Source organism: Phalacrocorax carbo, chromosome 2, assembly GCF_963921805.1.
Source record: "Phalacrocorax carbo chromosome 2, bPhaCar2.1, whole genome shotgun sequence".
NCBI lineage: Eukaryota > Metazoa > Chordata > Aves > Suliformes > Phalacrocoracidae > Phalacrocorax > Phalacrocorax carbo.
In genome coordinates, this window is record NC_087514.1 from 165,271,072 (window position 1) to 165,290,254 (window position 19,183).

The 19,183-nt window shown below is 46.4% G+C and overlaps 1 protein-coding gene across 1 annotated transcript in view; it reads right to left on the reverse strand.

The window, feature by feature from the left end:
- Positions 1-4,780: 4,780 nt before the first annotated feature.
- WNT3A (Wnt family member 3A) overlaps positions 4,781-19,183 on the reverse strand; it is a 42,669-nt gene continuing 28,266 nt past the window's right edge. Inside the window, exons 4-5 of the mRNA XM_009501666.2 lie at positions 8,478-8,743; positions 4,781-5,525 (exon numbers count right to left, since the gene is read on the reverse strand). Coding sequence (XP_009499961.2) covers positions 5,046-5,525; positions 8,478-8,743 — 746 coding nt within the window. The 3' untranslated portion in view covers positions 4,781-5,045. The remainder of the gene's footprint in view (positions 5,526-8,477; positions 8,744-19,183) is intronic.

Genomic DNA, 19,183 nt, shown 5'->3' on the forward strand with positions numbered 1-19,183 from the left:
ACAAGCATATGAACACACATGACGAATGTATTATAATCCATGGATATCTCTGTGGCAATATATCTGAATGCACTGAAAACACCAAAAATATTTTAGATAGAGTGGCAGAAGAAATTACTCTCTGAGGTTTGCTGATACAGAAATCCTGCAATGCTCAGCTAAGACTACAGCACTTTTGTCTGCAGGGCTGATGTGGTTGGTGCTGACTCAGCTATTTCTGTACCATATTGCGTTTTGTGGTGTGGTTGCCCCTGCAGTCCCCTCCCAAGATTAAATCCTGACTGCTTTCATTCTGCACATGAAGTTGCTTGTAAAGAGTGGAAACAGTTCTGGAGATTTCAAAATGCTTTGGAGAAGACTGTCAGTGCTGAGCACGACACTCAGCCAAAAGAGAGAGATCAGGAGCCAAGTAATGGAAAATGTCATGCATTTCCCTCCCTATGTTTTTCTTTTCTTTGAGAAAGAGAAGCCCCCAAATTCTAAAACTAAACCAAAACAAGAAAAAAAAAACTCCTAAACTTTTCATTTCTTTCATAGAAAGAAAAGAGATTAAGCCAAATTCACCCCTCACAGGTAACTCCGCTGTCTTTAATGAGGTTGGATGTGGAACTGATGGGGCCTGTCAAACCCATCTGTTCAGCTAAAGGAAAGGTCGGATAGCAGCATGTAAGAGGATTAAATTATGTTCCTTTTTTTTTTTATTTTTATTTTTCACATCTGTGTTACTTGGTTGGATATCTTCTCCTTTTTCCCTGGTACTGCTAGACACATCCCTGGTACAAACCATCTGCCTGAGGACAAACCTCATCAGAAGGGAAGACTGAAGGGGACCATGGATCATGGAGGCTGAGTTGGCCAGCTCCCGTTTGTGGAAATGAATGATCTTTTCCTTTTGGCTATAGCTGCATTACCCAGCTCATCTGAGGTGGAGGGGAAGTTTTGACAGAAGACCGTTTCGAGACAAGTGCACAATTCAACTGCCTACACATATGCATTTCATGTTATTTTGGACACCCTACAGCCTCTGACATATCTGTCCAGGTTTAAGACTTGTGAGAGTGCCATGTCATTGAAGCAACAGCTGGATCCCAATATGATATTGTAGGGCACCTAAAATGTCACCAGGTGCTTATATTATTGAGTGAAACAAAGTCCCCTCCGTAAGGAAGACCCTACTGTTTTCACAGAAAAGGAGAATCTGAGGCACAAGAAGGCTCTGGGTTGTATTTAGACCATCTCCTACATGAGGCCCAATATAGGCATGATGAGGTATAGGGAAGGATGGCTCCTCACTCATCGTTGACTCAATCTTTCATACCAGTACAGTGGCAAACCTGACTAAAGACATCTAGTATAGGCAGTGGAGTGGGATCTTAGTTTTCCAGAGACAATTCCTGAATTCATGTGTATTAGAGAGCAATGGCCCAAGTCCCTTATCAAAGCCATGGGGTCAGATGCAGGCGTAGCATGTGAACTCAGCATGATTCCAGACCCCTAGCAGGCTCTTCCTCTTCCCTCCTCATGGGTGAGCAGAGTCAGACACAGGATTAGGACCCTCATATGCATTTGGAGTGATTAACAGAATTCACGCAGGCATTTTTCATTGACTTTAGTAGCAGCTGCTCAACCCCTTACATTATATCATCACAGTGGATGACTAATTACATAATAAAACCGAACAAGTATGCATAGGCTTTGTTAAAAATCCCTTGAATGGGGTGGAAGTCCCCAACCACTGAGCTGTTTCAAGCCCGACCCCAGCTTTAAAGGAAGGAGTACAACTTCCAGCCTATCTTGGTTGATGATCAGATTGTAGCTTCACCTCCTTGACTCATGGTGGACTTCACATCATCAGACTGTATCCATCTAAGAGCTCATCATCTAGTGTGAGTTTATCAGCTGAAGTTGGAGGAAAGACAGAAGTACACCCAAAGGGCAATTTACCAAACATAGCTTAGATACCATCCTAGGCTACAATGAATCACCTTCTGGACTTGTTTGTTTCTTGCCATTGATCCTAGCAGAAAACTAGATGAATAGCTTAGACTAGATGACATGGCCAGATGAAATAAATTCCACTGCTGCAGTCAAAATACGTTCACCGTAAGAGGCAATTGCTCAGCAAATGCCTAGTTTGGGTTCCCCCCTCCACCATGCTTCCCAAAAAGCTTCATCTCTAGTGATGTTGGTTCTGGTGCAAAAGCAGAAAGAGTGGATGTTATGCTGTGGATGGGCTGGGGTCAGGGTCCAGTTCCCATACATGGAAGCCAAATCCTTCAACCCATTTCTTCACTGGTATGGTATAAAAGAAGGAGTTTGAAACCACCTTGCTTAAAAATATTAGGTTAATTAGTTGTGGGTGTGACCATGCTGAAGTCAATGGATTGACAGGGACCGTGACCTGCAATGATTTTCGTCTTCACTGTTGGGGCATCATTCACTGACAGAAGTACCTGTTGGGTTGTGTCTAACGTCTCTCACTGTAACTGCTAGCACTGCATCATATTAAATAAATCAGATGTGTCTTCCCTTGTCCCATCTTTTCCAATTCATCAATGTCTTCCACTGTATAGGTGGTTTTCTTCAATGTTTGCTTTCTTGTCAGCTTGTGTTTGAATATTGGTTATTGTGGCAGTTTCCCCTTCAGTGGCTTCCTTCTCTATTCGCCATAATGATCAGATTTTCCTCTTCTCCCAGACTCTCTTACAAAAATCAGGCATACATCCATTAATTGGTCCATCTTTATCTCAGTTTTTAGTAATCTATTGCTTTCTACCAGTTGGTGTGTGGCCATCCATTGGGTGCGATGTTTACACATACGGATATGACTGGCTTTCTCTCAATTTTTTTCTTTGTCTCTCTTGATCTCTTCCTCTGTCCTTCCCTCCCTTCTGTGTCTCTGCCCTCATTTCATTGCCACTTTTTTTGCAAAGCATTGAAAGAAGTGCCTCCATCAATAGGCAAAGCTCGCTTGTGCCCTTGGGCACAGCCCTGAGACAAACGGGTGATGCATAAACTGCAGCAGCCTAGGAGAAGTCCCAGGAGACGCCGTGACTCAGAGTCAACCCTTGGAGGCATCATTTCCTCCTGTTTTCTCTCTGATGGGATTAAGCTCTGTTCCCTGCCTCTTCTGCATACTCCCTCCTTTGGTTCCCGGGAATAAGCTGACATGCAGGGAGAAAAGAGCACTCTGATTTCTCTACATAGGTGTGAACTAGCCAACAGCCATGATTACGTTGGCATGAAAAGACTCTTGTGGGTCTCTGGGAGTTAGATCATGTCCCATTTCCCTTCCTGTAGTGAAGAGAAAGAGAAAATGCCAATCTATTGTCCTTTTCCCGAGATAGGAACCCAAAGGCATAGGTAAGGCGAAGAGGACATAGGACAAATGCATCTGAGGCTAAACAAGCTACGACTCCATGCTTGATTACCACTCATTTATGCCAGTGTCAACCAGGAATAACTCAAGCAGAGTTACAGTGCTGTAAATACCGAGGCGATGGGCTGAGATTCATGCCTGATACCCACGTGGCCGGAGGAAGCCCTGATACCCGCGGAGGAGGTGAGAGTTGTCTCTGTAAACTGGCGATCCTGATCTGAAATCCGAAGTAGAGCAGCATGCAAAGATGGGGAGTCAGAGGTGAACAGCAGAGATGGGGCAGCGCTGCAAAGTTGGGATTTGGCTCTGTGTCCAAAATCGCCCAAAACTCTGGGCTGGTTCAGAGCCTGGGTTTTGTGCATTTTAATCTGTGCCACTTTTAGAGATGGGAATAGCTGTAGAAATTAGATGTGGAACAAAATTTGGCTCAAGTCTGAAACTGTTCCAGCTTGGGGGTGGTGGTGGTGGTGGGTTGGTTCGCCGTCCTGTAAATTAATGGGTGACAAGCAGTCCTTCGGAGTCCTGTTCCTGACAGACTTGTGGTCTAAGGGTTTTGCTAAGTGCCCAGGGGGAAGCCTGCATGAAGTGCAGAGAGCGGATGGACTAAGTGCACTTTCCACTGTTGGTGACGGTGCTCTAATGAGGTGGTGGGAGGGGTAAACACTTTCCCTTTCCTCCTCTACAGGAACAAGCTGGGATGCTGAGGAGCTGGATGTCCTATGCCCAGCAGTGAGTGTCCAGCCCCGGGACACTCGCTCTGCCCCGCACGTTTCTGTGGAAGGCTCGTTGGCTGAGCCACGTACTCGGCCACACCTGGAGCAACATCTCCCTTCGTGGGATTGTCTCCTCAATACACACACCGAGTCCTCTTCACTCCACATATCAGGCACTGACCTTTTCCGTACTGTGCACATCACCTGTGTGTGCATCTGCAGGAAACCATCAGTTGTTCTCTCTCTTTCTCGCCCTCTCCTTCTCCCTCCCTCCCTCTCTACAGGTGTCGCTGAATCCTATGTCAAAACTGGCAGAAGCTACTATGCTAAGAAGTTCACGCGAAGAGCCTGCCCACTCTACAGCTCTATTATATATTTGTAGACTTCTCTGGTTCCAGGGCAAAAGTAAAGGACTATTTGCATTATTTTTTTAAAAAAAATCATTAATTTATCTGCTTTTATTTCTTTTGCTGCTGTTGTTGTTGCTCATATTATACACAGAGTCTGGCCATTTGGGTATGTAGATAGATCTCAGAAAGCTTAGTGCTGCTGTCCAACACAGCCACTGCTGGGCTGAGGGAAAAGGAGATGTTTAGGAAGATGCAAGTCTTTCAAAGGACACTTAATCACACGAGTCACTTCAGGTGGGTGAGAGCAGAGCAAATCCATGCTTTTGCTGATGCTCTTCTTTCCAGCTCTGCGTTGTCAGCTGGTTGGAAAACCACTGTCTCCTACAGGAGGCATCATTGGGGCATAACTTGTGTGACTGCCAGATGTACCTCAGGATAGTCCAGAAGTCCTTAGACCTATTCTATCCAACCAGTTTTAGCCTTTTTTAAAGTTTTTATTCTTTTAATATCATAAAAGTAGACTTCTCTCATGTCTGCAACCTCAGAGGAAGTAGGCTCAAATCCATTTCTCCACTTGGAGCCCAGCGAAGGGCTTTGCCTGCTTTATTTGCACGTGTGGACATCGTAGACTCGTATGCATTCCTGGCAGCGAACGTAGCAGCACCAGTGGAAGATACAGTGACACTTCTCTTTCCGTTTCTCAGTCCTTGTGTTGTGCCCGCGGCCGCAGCACAAAAGGTCGCAACCATCAATCCCATGGGAAGTGACATTACAGATCCTGTCACGGGTCCCAAAGGAGCCTGTCTCAGGGTTGGGCTCACAAAAGTTTGGTGAGTTCTCATAGTAAACCAGGTCCTTCTCAGTTGGAGCCTTGAAGAAGTTGTATTTGGGCCTGAGGGTCTCGACCCAGCCACGGGATTCTCGATGTTTTTCCACCACCATTTCAGAAGCGCTATCGTACTTGTCTTTGAGGTAGTCACCGATGACCCTGAAGTCTGGCTGAGACCACCAGCAGGTCTTCACTTCACAGCTGCCTGAGAGGCCGTGACATTTGCACTTAAGATGCATGAGTTCAATAATAGACTGAAAAAGAGGAGAGGATAGGTGAAGAAGAAGGAACACATTAGCCTGTAATCAAAACACATAATTCATTCTGCTATTTAGCCAGGATTTCCTAAAGAACTGCAGTGTTTTCATAGATATATTTACACACTTTTCAACAAAAATCACCTTATCCTCCAGTCAATGCCCTGCACAGGTGCTGGATCTGAGGCAGATAAAACCACTGCAAATTTATTATTTTCAGTGACTATCTCTGATTCCCACTCCAACTTTAAGCATCTACCAAGTGCTTTCACTAAGGGCTGAGGTGTTTTCTGTGCATACCAGCTTCTACCTTATCGATGACTATGGGTGAATATTGCAGTCCTGTCACCCAGGAACACAATTCAGACACATCTAGGTAACGTTTTTTCTAAACAATGTTTTTGTAACTGAAATACACAGCTATTCCATTGGAAATCAAAGAAATATGAAACATCCTAACGCTCTAGTCCAGAATCCCATCTTTTATGTGTGTTTTTGTTGAGCAAATAAGATTCTAACCTTGCTATGTTCACAAACCTGAAAAATAATATATTTTTATTTTTCAGCCAGGCTTCTGATTTTTCTAAAACCATTTAAAAGAAAAAATTATGAGTCCAACTTTTTATTTTAAAGGCTCACACTTTGACATAAAACACTCTCCTGGAGTAAATGGAAAGGTGATTATTGATCTCAGAAATTTGCTATTTGCTTTTATCTCTTATGAAATTAGGCTAAATGTTTCTAGAGGTGTTGCCCTCCAGTATACTGAGGTGGGAGACAGCCTTATGCAACTTACTTTGATAATCTGCAATTTCAGACTGATCAGCAAATTTCCAGGTACGTGAACAGACTAGTGCCAGCCTGAGTCCAAAAGATTTGCCATGAATCAGCACCTTGGTGTTCACCAGGTGCTTTCCTGTGTTATTTACAGAGTATCACCCGCCGCAAAGGAGGTTGTAATTAGCGATGAGAGAGAACCGCAAAACGTTTGGTTCATATAATCATGCTGAACTTAATCAAAGCTTCTGGCATAGTGGTAGGGTTTGAGTTGGTATGGGAACTAATATGAAACATTGCCTATGGCTCAGGTTTAGCTGGAAACACTTGAGTATGGAGGCCTGGAAGAGCTACCCCATGAGTGCTGGCATGGTGAGAATGGAAAACACTAGTGCTTTATAAAACAGTAGGATTTCAGATAGTGGTGTGACATCTGGTCTCTAATCTTTGACATCTGTAAAATGTCCAAAAACAACTCAGTGTCAAGTAACAAGACTTACAGTAAAAAGATGTCTGCAGGCCTATGACCGCAGAGATGTTTGCTCAAAGCTCAGTTTTTCCAAGGATTCTCACTTTAATGCAAATCCCTTCTTTCCACTCTACCCAGCTTCCCCCACAGTCCTGTCTCATTATCTATCCTGGCAGATGCCACCAGCAATGCTTGCTGGATCCCTGGGATAATTTGGGCCAGTGCTGGAGGAAACCACTTTATTGCTTGTAGTCATCTATATTGCAGACAATTTTTGTTTCTGGTGGTATTTCATTTTGAAAGGTTGTAGTCCCTATTTCAGACCAGCTCTCCTGTGGTGTGAGGTGGAATAACTCCACCAGGATTTGACAGTGTCCACCTGAGGAGCTCACACCCATGTCCTAGCCTGCCGGAGGACAGCTGTTTCCTAGCACGGCATCACTGTGGTGGCTTTGCTATAGCTCACTGCACAGTCATATATTCTCCTAGACATGTGTAAGACCTTCTGCTGAGGGGACAAGACCATACTAACCTCTTATGATTACAGGGAGATATCTTTATTCCACTGAGGGATAAGCTATCTCAAGTTTACTACATGAGAAAAAATGCTGTTATCTCAGAGAAGCTGCGGCACGGTCTCCGTTAGCAAGAGCTTTGTGGTTCAGTTTCACAAACTGTTTCCCATAGTTTACGTTCTTCTGGCATTTATGGGCTATTCTTTAGATGAAAAGGAAAGTGTCCTCTTACTGGGATCGTTCTACCTTATGGAAAAGATTCACTGTGTACGAGGCTGTCACTGTGGTGAGGGCAAGATTTTGAGCTTTCTGTCCCTTATACGTTTTTCTCCATGACTGAAGTGAAAACAGATTAGATGGCTTTGGGGCATGGTCCAAGTTTAATCAGGAGGTACCAGTCACATTCCCTCCTATTTTCTTTAAATATTCCCTGGGAAATAGAACTGTGTTGAGAAGAGGGGTGGTCGGAAATGCTCTCCTGTTCTTCCCCACCCTCAAGCCTACAAAGCAGAGTGGCGATCCCAGGGGAATGGACAATTGCACTCAGGCTGGGATTCATTTGCCTAAACACAAGCATCTAATGCCATTTGTGAGCTCCAGGGGTGTCTAAGGCATCAGTCCCAAGATGGCAGAGGACCTGCAGGAGACACAGAGTCGTTCCCAGTAGCAGCCAAGGACAGGATGGATACTTCAGGATATCTCAGCTAATACTAAAATGCATTTGCTTAAGCAGCTGTATCCTCCCTATAAACCCTGGTCCATTTCTTTTAACTTCAGATGTCTACAGTACAGACATCTCTGGCTGTACAGCTCACCTTCTTCCTACAGCAAATGGAGGGGAACAGGCACAGTGAAGGCATCATTAACGGAGCTATTTCAAATGTCTCCTTCAAGCTGGGATGAAATCCCATCCTAGACCTCTCTGTCTTGATCCATTCTGTATAAAAAAGGTCTGTCCAAGGTAGGCATTTACATCTGGGTGGGTGAATTTACTTACAGCTTTCATAGATAAGGTATATCGATCACCTCCCTGACAAGAAATATCATAGGGCAGGTATCATCGTTTCATGATGTAAAACTGCCCAGATTTATGTTTGGTTATTCCCATCAGTTCTGTCCCATTGTTCATTATTGCAGGTAAGAAAAGATTAAAGGGAGACCAAGAAAGGTGAAACTAAATGTCCTTACGGTCCTTCCAGCTTCGTTGTTGTGCCTGTTCATGGCTGACCGAGCATCTGGTCTGTTCTCTCGGGCATCTGCAAACTCCCGAGACACCATGCTCCCAAACTCCACGTCCTCGCTGCAGCCCCCCCATTTCCAGCCTTCCCCAGGAGAGCCTTTGTGGCGGGTGTCGCAGCCGCAGATGGTGGCCGAGCCCTCGGCGCAGGATCTGGTCACTGCGAAAGCCACTCCAGCAGAGGCAATGGCATGGACAAAGGCTGATTCCCTGGTAGCTGTGGAAGAGAGAAACCAGTGAATAGTGGCCAGTGAAGGGACCACGCATGGCTTTGATCAGCCCTGTGAACACCTTCTCTCGAGGGCATGGCAGAAGGCCAGGAAACTCTCCTCTTCCTTGTGGTCCAGCTTGGACCTATTCCAAAAACATTTTCTTATACTAGGAAATAAGCTCCTGTGTAGACAGGACCAGGCTTGAATCAAGGCCAGTGAGGTCAGCCAAGAAGTTTTGACTAAGGTCATCCTGAGGTCTTAGTATAGAGGCATGGCAAAAAGCAGTGCAAACTGCTGAGTTTCAGGGGGCATATAGAATATACTGCATGGTACTTTGCAGGCAATGCACCACGTTGCCATACCCTGAGCTGCAGTCTTGGCTTCAGGTGCACAGAATCTGGACTGTTCCCATAACAAGAAAAATGCAGGTCTACATTTAATGACAGCCTCCACCCTCTGTGGCGGGACCAGCACCAGGTAAAGCACCTCCTTCTTGACTGGGAGAGCTGCTGATGGCTGGAAGGTAGGAAAATGCCATGATGGCCAGATACTTCCCAATCCTCCCTGTGTAAACTAAAATTGTCCTCACCCTCCATCCTGAGGCCACCTTCTTTTCCCTAGGCTCTCTAGTCAAGCTCGCTTACTTAGAGACTGCGTTCAATATATGGTGTGTTGCATCTATCCAGTGTTTTACTCACTTGCCTAATTAAGGCCCACGTTAAAGGGACTGGAAATAAGCTTTTCTCTTCTTCCCATTGCCTCAGGATGGTGGGTGGTATCAGCTAAAAGGTGTCATGGTTAGGGACTGAGGAGCCTTAGTCTTTGCGGAGACTTTCCTTCATAGCCTTTCATCCTAGCTGGAGCTGGGTTAGGAACGGCAGCTTAGCATTGGCCTGACTTTCCTGGATGCCAGTTCTTTTTCTACACTGTGCCAAAATGAAAACGAAATATTTCAAACTGCTTTGCAAATGGAAAATATACCAAAATATCATTTTTATTCCCCTCCCTGCAGTTTTGGTTTCATCATGGTTCTTCACTCACTAGAAATTACCTTGGAGTTCAATATCACACCTCAGAAAACACCACTGCAATGCTTTTTGGCTTCAGCAAAATGGCATTTTTATCAAGAATGGGGCTATTCTCAAACCCTTGAGGCCATTCTACAAAGACACGATTCTGATAACTGGCCTCCCTTGACCTCCTATACCATTCCCCACACCAGGTCACCTCGTGCCTATGAGATCAGTTAGCCCCAAAAGCGTGTTGTCTCTGACACCTTTCAGATGATTAGGCTAGGAGATTGTTGAAATATGAATAGATCCATAAAGGCAGAAGGTCAGGTTTTCAGTTGATGCAACTTCACCAGCTTCTACTGAGCGTTGCATCAGCTGATGAGGTGCCTACTCAAAACGGCTCAAACCTTCTCTGCACCATATTTTGCTGATCTGAGCTTTCCCTGGGCATTTTGGCTTAATCTTTACTTTCTAGATGCTTCCAGGCTTTACTAACGCAAAGAAAGTTTAATATGCCAAGCCAAAAAGCCAACATGTTCTCGGGGAGAAATCAAAACTGCATGCTTGCAGAGCAGTCCCGGCTGGATTGAAGGCTTAAGCAAGAACTTGTGCAGCACTGCTTCGCTTTGGGAAGACTACCAAATACAACAATATGCAAATCAAATAATGTGCATGAACTTACAAGCCGAAGGTATGAGCAATGTCCTGGAACATGTTGTCAATACGCATGGTGAGGTTAGTAAGTCACCGAGGGCTAGAACCAAAAAAGGAAAATGCAGGAACCCTCAGTTCTACAATGTGATTTTGAAAAACCCTTGTTCAGCAACTGTCCAGCCTGGAGGATCCTAACTTCCTGCAAATGGTGACCACACAGTTCCTGAGCTGTGTGAAAGCTCAGCTTTTGAGCGTGAACAGGTAAGTCTAGTTCTAAAAGGGCTGCGGACTTGGCATCTTCCGCTTGCTTAAGCCGTGTGGGATCCAGAAACCAAATCTTGGGGTTGGAGAGCTTCGTATGATGTCTGGACATTGATGACCAGCCCTGGGGTCTGTGAAAGTCAAAGGCTTCTTGTAGAAGCCAGTCAGATAAGCTGGTGGGATGAATGCCATTATCCTCTAGTAGGGAGGTAGAAGGTGTAGTGCCTGAACAGAGAATAGCTGATGCACCTTCTACCTCCTCCCATTGTGGCCTAACTAATCTTGAAACCTTTTGATATGCTGCTATACCATGAACAGGAGAGGAACATGAGAAGTCTTTTTCTTCCCCTTTCTATCTGACACCTGTGGTGGCTAAAGCACGTTGCTTGGGTAGGTTAGCTCTCATCTCTTGGGAATCACCCCTTCCTCTGATCAGGAGGAGAGACCTGATCCAGGCCTTTGTCTGTCTGGGAAGGTGCTGTAGGTGCTGAACTGATGTTCGCAAAAGCCATGGAGATCCTGTGAGTCTTGCCATGCTGGGACTGAAAATAAAGCATTTACAGCCATGATGTTTGTGCAGAAAACCTTCTACTGCATGGGTATAAGAGGGGTGGCCTTGGCTTAGGAGTCCACAGGTCGTGGATCCCACCTGGGCTTCAGCAGGAGCCATTAGCTCCGAACAGAGGTGATTCTCTGTGCATGCAGGTGTAGAGCTCGCCAAAATCCATTGACCTTCATGCAACACAGCGCAGCCAGAGGGCATGCAGAATTTCTGCATTTGCCAGGGCTTGGTCGCAGCTGAACAAGGAGTTACAGGATAGCTCTAGTTGTAGTTACCCTATCCTAAATCCCAGGCCTGTTACCTAAACTCTCCGCTGTTGCTAGCTCTTACTGAGACCCTACAGCTCCAGGAGGGTATTGATAGCATTTGGCTTAAGAAGCACTGATTATACTCAGGTCTTCTCTTCCCAGAAAGAGCCCAATGCCTTTACAGCCTGTATCCGTCGTAATCACTCCCCTGCTTTTGAAATGCAGCCACCCCTGGGGTGGAGCGCAGCCACCACTCAACAGCACACAACAGGAAGCAAATAGCATTGTATCTGATCGTAACTACCTGGGGAATGTAGGCAGGCTGAGCAAAGAAGCTGAGATCTGGCCCCGGGCACTGAGGTTAGGAGTTTGTCTCTTGAGAAAGTTGCAGCCGATCTCTTAATGACGCCACGAAATTAGGGCACTGGGTTTACATCTCCTACCCCTAACTTAAGGCACCGAGTTCAATATTGATGCAAATGGAAGAGCGCCATCGCGTGAATCATGTCCTGTCACCTCCTAAGTTATAGGACTGTCCTCCGATTGCTAAGCAGACCTGACCCTGCTGAGCTCTGAAGAGCTCCCCGGGTTGTAGCCGGAGGCGGTGTGGCTGCAGGAATGGAGAAGGAGTGTATAGAGATACAGATAAGCAGAAGGAAAGCATGCACTTGTAATGGAAATGAGGGGTTATTAAGGTGCCATATAAAAATGCAAGAGACTTAGCAAAGATAACAGGAGAGTGCAGTATATTTGTCAGGTCACCTCATTTCTCTGGGTGGTTCTGGTAGCAGGAGACAAGCAGCTCGTTCTGACTTGAAGAGAGCTTCTGGAAAGTCATCTGGCAATAGAAGGTTAATAGGGACTAATACCTCATGGGGATGTTGACTTAAGAGCATTTTAACCACTTTGTTTTCAGTGCAGCACAAGGTCACCAAAGCTCTGGCTTCAGCTTGTTTAATTCCTGCCTGCTCCTGAGTTTCCCTGCAGGGCTTAGAGACTTGGATGGCCTGGTGCTTCAAGATACCCTGTTCTGGAGCCTTTTGGGGCAGGTTGGCTATCGGTGAAAAAGGTGCTGAGACTTACAGAGGGTCTTTCAGGAGGCTTCGTAGCTGCCCCCCAATGCAGAGGTCTCCAAGTCACTGGTCACTTCTGGAAATTGTTCCCTAAGGAGCCCGGTCTGTGAAGTTGAGAGCCTGCCTGTCCTGTGCAGAGCACCTCTGACCACCCTGTCTCAGCAGCAGAAACATCTTGGGATGCAAAAGCACATGAGCAAGCAATATCGATATGAGAATTCAGAGGCCTGAGGATGAAGTGATCTAAGATTTGATTTCCTGCTTTCACAGGGCTTTTTAACATGACTTTGAGCAAATACTTCTGTCTGCCTGAGCTTCTGCTTCCTTATCCATACACCTGAGGACAATCCTACTTATCCCCTCAGGAGCCTGCAATGCTAAATTCAGTGATGTCTTCAGAACCATGGGCAGAAGGTGTAGGAGCCGAACAGAGGGTCATCCAAGCTGTGGGGTGAGGAAGGCAAATGAATAACCACACAAATATCTCAACTGTCTACTACATAAAACCTGCTCTTATGTGTTCTTCTGCCCAGACAGTGACTTATTTTCCCTGAATCTTTCTCTGAATGACTAACTGATTAACCCCAGGTCAGGTAGATATCCCAGATATGTGGAAGGACAGACTGCGGTGATGAAGAAGGATGAACATAATGGTTTATTTTGGTCTTAAAAAGCTACAATCCCTTTTTGCCACCTTTGCACCTTAGTACTGAGCCCCGTTGTCCCCTCTTTTGACAGCCTAAATCTTTCCTCCCTCACCGCATAGTGGCCTGGTGATGACAGCAGGTTTCTGGGACAGGGCAATGCAACGCACCTTCAGATGTGTTGGGAGCTGAAGCTGCAAGTCCTGCGTCCTGGCCGGCAGCTCAGGGAACTAGGTGGTGTCTTAGGAAGGGGACACTGCTGTTTCCACTGACTGCTCTTTAAAAGAAAGCAGTGAGATCTGGGTTCTGGACCGCACATCTTGTGAGGAAGGAAGCAGACCTTAGCACCTGGAGAACAGATAGCCAAGCAGTAGAGATGCACCCTGACCTAAGGGTTTTCCACTCAGCATGGCACTTTTCTAGATGGTCTTCCTGAAGGTGTGGAAACTCCTTTGCAAAGGGAACTTTGATGTCTCCAGACAGCTACCGACTCGGTTCTGTGGAGACAAATCTCCCATGCCAACAACCTTTTACTGCCCAGGATCTTGTCACTATCTTTTTTGAAACATAGGCCTTGGAGTGAAACACTGTCTTAAAGCCTCTTTGGGCTGGATACTGTATAAACAACATGGAAAAGAACAGAATTGTCCCATATTGCTCCTAGAGATGTGTGACAGTGAAGGAAAGAGTACCCACATCTTAGCTACCTCGTCCCAGCCATCATTAGCATGTCTACTCTTGAGTAGAAGATCCTACTCCCCATTCCACCCTTGGAAAGACATTGCAATGGTGTGGCTGCAAGCTTTGAATTTCTGACACCGCAGACTTCTTGAATGCTCTTGGGAGAGTCATTTAACAAGCAGGGTAAGATGGAGGAAGTATCATATCTGCTTAGCAGGACTGCAGGGAGGAGACATGCTGTTTTCTCTGAGCTTTGTTTTTCAAAGCTAAAAGGCAAGAGAAACCTACCTGTTGTGTCAGCTATTTCAGACACCCAGACACCCATCTCTGAGGGGCGGAAGGTGTAAAGTCTTTCCAACATTTGTCTGGCAGGGCATGTACCCAGGGAGTGGGAGAAAGGGTTTCAATTCTCCCCTTGGCTCGAGGGGATACAAACCCACAGCTGTCATGTTAGGGTTTGCACAACAGTTGACATTACATCGACTCTCGATTAAAAGGAAAAAAAAATCTAAATAAACTCCAAGAACCAAGAAACTGGAAATAAAACTGGAGGCAAACCAGTGCTTCTGGTATTCTGAGCCTGCATAGCTGTGCCTTTTACACTGGGGGCCTGTCTAACAGCTCAATTTCCCCCTGATTACTGTGTTCGGGTTCCTTCTTGCAGGTTAGACATCATGGGGATTGCAGGGAGGGAAGGCATTTTCCAATGGAGGAAGATGGTGAGGAATTTGTGAAGTGAGCTTTAAGAGTTTTGGAAGCCCAGTCTTTGTCTCAGGTGAGGTGAATTTTGTTTTCAACTGTAGTACAAAGAGGACTACCCAGCTGCTAGCAGCACACTGTGGTTTCCTCCTTGGATCCATCAACAGAGCTGCCTTACCTAGATGCGGGAGGAGAGCTGTGATGTTCCCTTGCGGGGGGGTCACCCATAAACACCTCCATAGTGAAAGCACAACCAGAAGGGCTTGCATGAAGGGTCATACTGCACCACTTCAGATGAAAAAGAAGGATGCCAGAAAAGATTAATATGCCAGAAAAAAATCGATTAAATGTTTCTCACCATGGATGCAGGAGCTGAAGCACTGATGGTGTAAAAGTCAGTGCCTGCTCCTGATTTGCAACTACAGTGAAGCCAAGGCTGGAGGAAGGCCTCAACTCTGAAGGGTACGTCTCAGTGCTACCTTAGGCCAAAGCCTTGTCAGTTGTTAAGCAGATGGTGACTCCCAGAAGAAGCGAGTTTCTTCAGGCTCACACTGATAGCCTTGCAGGCACAGCTACTTTCTGAGTAGAAGTGAAATCCAGTGGGACTGGTGAGTCAGAGCTCACAGGAGCTGCAGAATGTACGCAGACTTCAGTATTGGCTTATACTAACATGAATGGCATTGCCTGCTGGCCCTGAAATCAGTGTGTGGGGTAAGCAAGGATCACCTGCAGCAATACAGTCTTGCTCGTCCCAGATACCAGCAGAAGATACTCTAGTCCCTCAGCCCAGCTGGCCTCAGTGCTAAACTCACCAACCAGCAGATCCCTCAGAGCCAAGAAGCGAGGGTTCAGGACATGAGGATGATGCTCTTTGCACTAAAGGGGGCTTATAAGAAAGATGGGACAGAATTTTTAGTAGGGCCTGTTGTGATAGGACAAGGAGTAATGGTTTTAAACTAAAAGAGTGTAGATACAGACTAGATATAAGGAAGAATTTTTTATGGTGAGGATGGTGAAACCCTGGCCCAGGCTGCCCAGAGAGGTGGTCGATGCCCCATCCCTGGAAACACCCAAGGCCAGGCTGGCCGGGGCTCTGAGCAACCTGATGTGGTTGCAGATGCCCCTGCTCACGGCAGGGGGTTTGGACTGGATGGCCTCGAAAGGTCCCTTCTCACCCAAACCATCCGATGATACTATGGTTTTAAAAAATGAAGGGTCACATCTCAGAGCACAGGACGTATTTTTTCCCCAGGGAAGGTGGGGAAAAAAATGTTAAAAGGCTTTTTTTTTAATGATCACAAAGAAGCAAATCATTTGCCAGTCAGAACTATTAAATACTGGCATGGCACCAGGTGAAGACGGAGAACAGGGAACGCCTTGGCACACGCCAGCTGACAGATCCATCCGTGCTACAGAGACAGTGCCCAAGCGCTGGAGGGGAACAAGCGTCGTTCCCATCATAGAGGAGGAAGAGGAGGAGGATCACAGAGATGTCACGGCTGCTCTGAGCCTGACATTGCTTGTGGGGAAAATACTGGGAACGTTGGAAACAAAATATTGGCTCTTGCGGCCTTGGAGGCAGGCGAGCTTCAGTTTCACCACATTCCTCTCGATTGTAGCAATAAAGGATCCCTTCTCAGATAAATCAACTGAAAGTGTTTTACATAAGCTGTCTGGCTCAGCCTCAAGCTTTCTTCAGCTCCTCTTCAGAGAGGCCCCTGTTTCCAGTGTTCATATTTCCCCTGACACATCCTCACCAACCTCAGCATGTTGGTCTCCTGCAAGAGCATCTCCTGGCCTGGCATGGAAGGCTCTTCAGTTACCCTCTTACCCCTTAAAAGGGGATCCTTGTACCATGCTTGCTGTTTGCTTTCAAAGATACACCTTGTACCCATTAGGAAGGGTGGAGAGGAGCAAATTGTGGCCGTGGATGTGCTCAACACAGGGACTATAAAAGAAGGGGACAAGTCAGGCTTCCTGGTGGGAGAGTGGATCATTCCACAGAGCACATTCCCAAATTCAACAGAACATGCTGTATTCACACTAGGTACATTGGAACATGCTTTCCAAAGTCCAAGCTTTAGGAAGAGATCCTGAGCTTCTTTAAAGCTTTCATTTCTTGTGTCACTCCCAAGCCTAAACACCAAGTAGCCAAGTGCCCTCACCCTGATTTTCTGCTCAATCACAGCAGCATCAGTCAGGAAGTCCTTGTCATTACTCTGAGAAGACTCTGGAGGCTGTGGGCAGGTCAGAGCCCAGTGACCGTCTCAGCCAGTGGGCTTCAAATGCTGCACAAAGTCCCCCTCTGGACACGAGTGACTCCAAAACTCTGCCTCAGTTTCCCCGATTGCAAATATAGACAAAATTAATATATTACAGCACATAAAAATTCACTCATAAATTCACTCAAATGGTGTTCACTGTTGACTGACACCACAGACCACATCTGGCGTATTGTCCATACAGGACAGAGACAAAAATCTCAACTTACACTCTCTAGCCTGAACTTTGCGCATCTTTTCAGCCACAACAGCAACATTAGAGATGAAAGGGGCAAAAGAGAGGACTTTTCTCCTATCCCAGTACTGCATGATGCTTGATTGCACTAGGAGTGATGCATATGCTTGGCTCACTCTTTTTCCATAGGGTCTTCCATGAGAACATCAGTACCTCAAGGTGTCTCCGTGCTGAGCTGTGTGGACATGGCTACTTTCTTATCAGCACCTCATCTGGGCTCGTAGGTCTTGGCAGTAGCCCCAGGACCTTCCAGAGCAGCTCTGTATTGCACAGAGAAGACATGTCTAGAGCTACATAAACCCCCATCAACCTTCTCCAGAAGAGCATGGTTACATGGGATCCTTTGGATGAGAGCAGAGCCTAAATGATTGCCTGGGATCCCTTGGATGCAGAAGGATCACTAAGTCCATTCCTCAAAGATCTGTTTGTAAGACTACAGCCTCAGTGTAGATTTACAGACTGACCTGAATGATTTGGAGCCATATACCAGTGAAACACAAACACCTGCTGCTGCCATTGTCTGGCATGTAGGCTTGTCTCAGGTCCTCTAGGCTTTAGCAGCATTTCCCAAATGCATTTATCTCCAAGTCTGGGGAAGCCTGCTTTGCAAAAACATCAGTCCTTGGGGGCTGCAGGTAATCGAGGTTTTCAGGTCTAACCCTGAAATGGGGTGGAGGTGGCTCCAAGAGCAGAAGCAGCTTTGGCGCACCCACACTGCAGCAAGTGATGCCAGCCAGGAGCTGCCCCGCAGATCCACGTCAGGCTCTGCGTGACACTACAGCCTATGCCCTTCTTCACAGAGAGCCGTGTCAACTCCATGCCCAGCTGATTCTGCACTTCTTCTCATCGAAATCCAGCTCCGGGGTTTGTTTTACTTTTTTATCCTTTTAAAAATCAGGCCCCAAAATGCAAAGACTTATGCAAATGCGAAGCATAATAACAAGAAGCTAACCACACTTTTGCATATCTTAAAGGAAAGGTTAGGTTTGGGTCCCATCTGTGTTTTGAACGAAGTTCTGATTGAGTTCTTGTTTCCTCTGAACCAGCATGCTAGTGTCAACACGTCCCTGGGAAGATGAAAGGCCCTAAAAAGACATTTGATCAGATTAGCTGTGAATCAGATCATTGGAGGGAAATTATTAAATGGGCAATTCCTGCCAGGGAACATGAAGGTGATACAGATAAGGGGGAATGCTGGATGGAAGAAGGTTGGGTTAACACAGCTTGTAAAGTCCTGAAGGCCAAGTTCCCCTAAAACATGTGAACACTTGGGTTTTTTTCCTTTTTCTTCCTTTTTTTTTAAAAAAAAAAACCTTTTTTTCTACTGGTTGCATATGGTTATTACTGCACCCAGCACAACAGAGCTGCAGCCTCCAGTGCGGTGCTCGCGTTTCCAAACCTTTCAGGCTCTACCTGAAACAGGTAGAGCCAGATTGTCAGACACCGGAGCAGCCCGGGAGCCTTGTGCACGGCCCTGGGAGCGGGGCCAGTGCTCTCCGCCACCGTCCGAGCCCTCGTCTGAGCCGAGGGTGGGTTGAGGGCTGGAATGCTCTCGCTAATTAGCCGCTGTCAAAATAACCCCAGGTGATCGCAGGTAACCAGACCCCCAAGATAGGCAAATCAGCAAGACGGTCTGGTATCAGTAACCCAAGTCTGATACCTGCAAAGCAAACATCCCTCTATCTCTCTCTCTATCACCCTATCTCTCTGTCGATCTAATCATTACCATGTATGTCGCCCTACCTACCTGGCTTAATGCAAGCACGTTTTATCTCTTTCTGTTGGCTTGGTCATGTGTGAAACACTCGGCCTCTGATCCCCCCCTCCTGCCATCCCGTAAATGCCTTCTTCTGAATATTTCATCGCCATCTCAAGTCCTGAAACAGCATGGTCCTCTCAGCCCTTCGAACCGCCCCGAATTACCCCGACCCCTCGTCTCCCCAGTGGCCCGATGTCCCTGGGAGGCTCTAGACAAAAGGAAGCTGTGTGCCAATTGGGGGTTATTAGCGGAGATACAGCATGCTCATTGTGGCAGGACTGAGTCCTTAATGAAAGGGGAAGGCGGAAAAGGAGCGGGGAAGGACTGGGGTGGA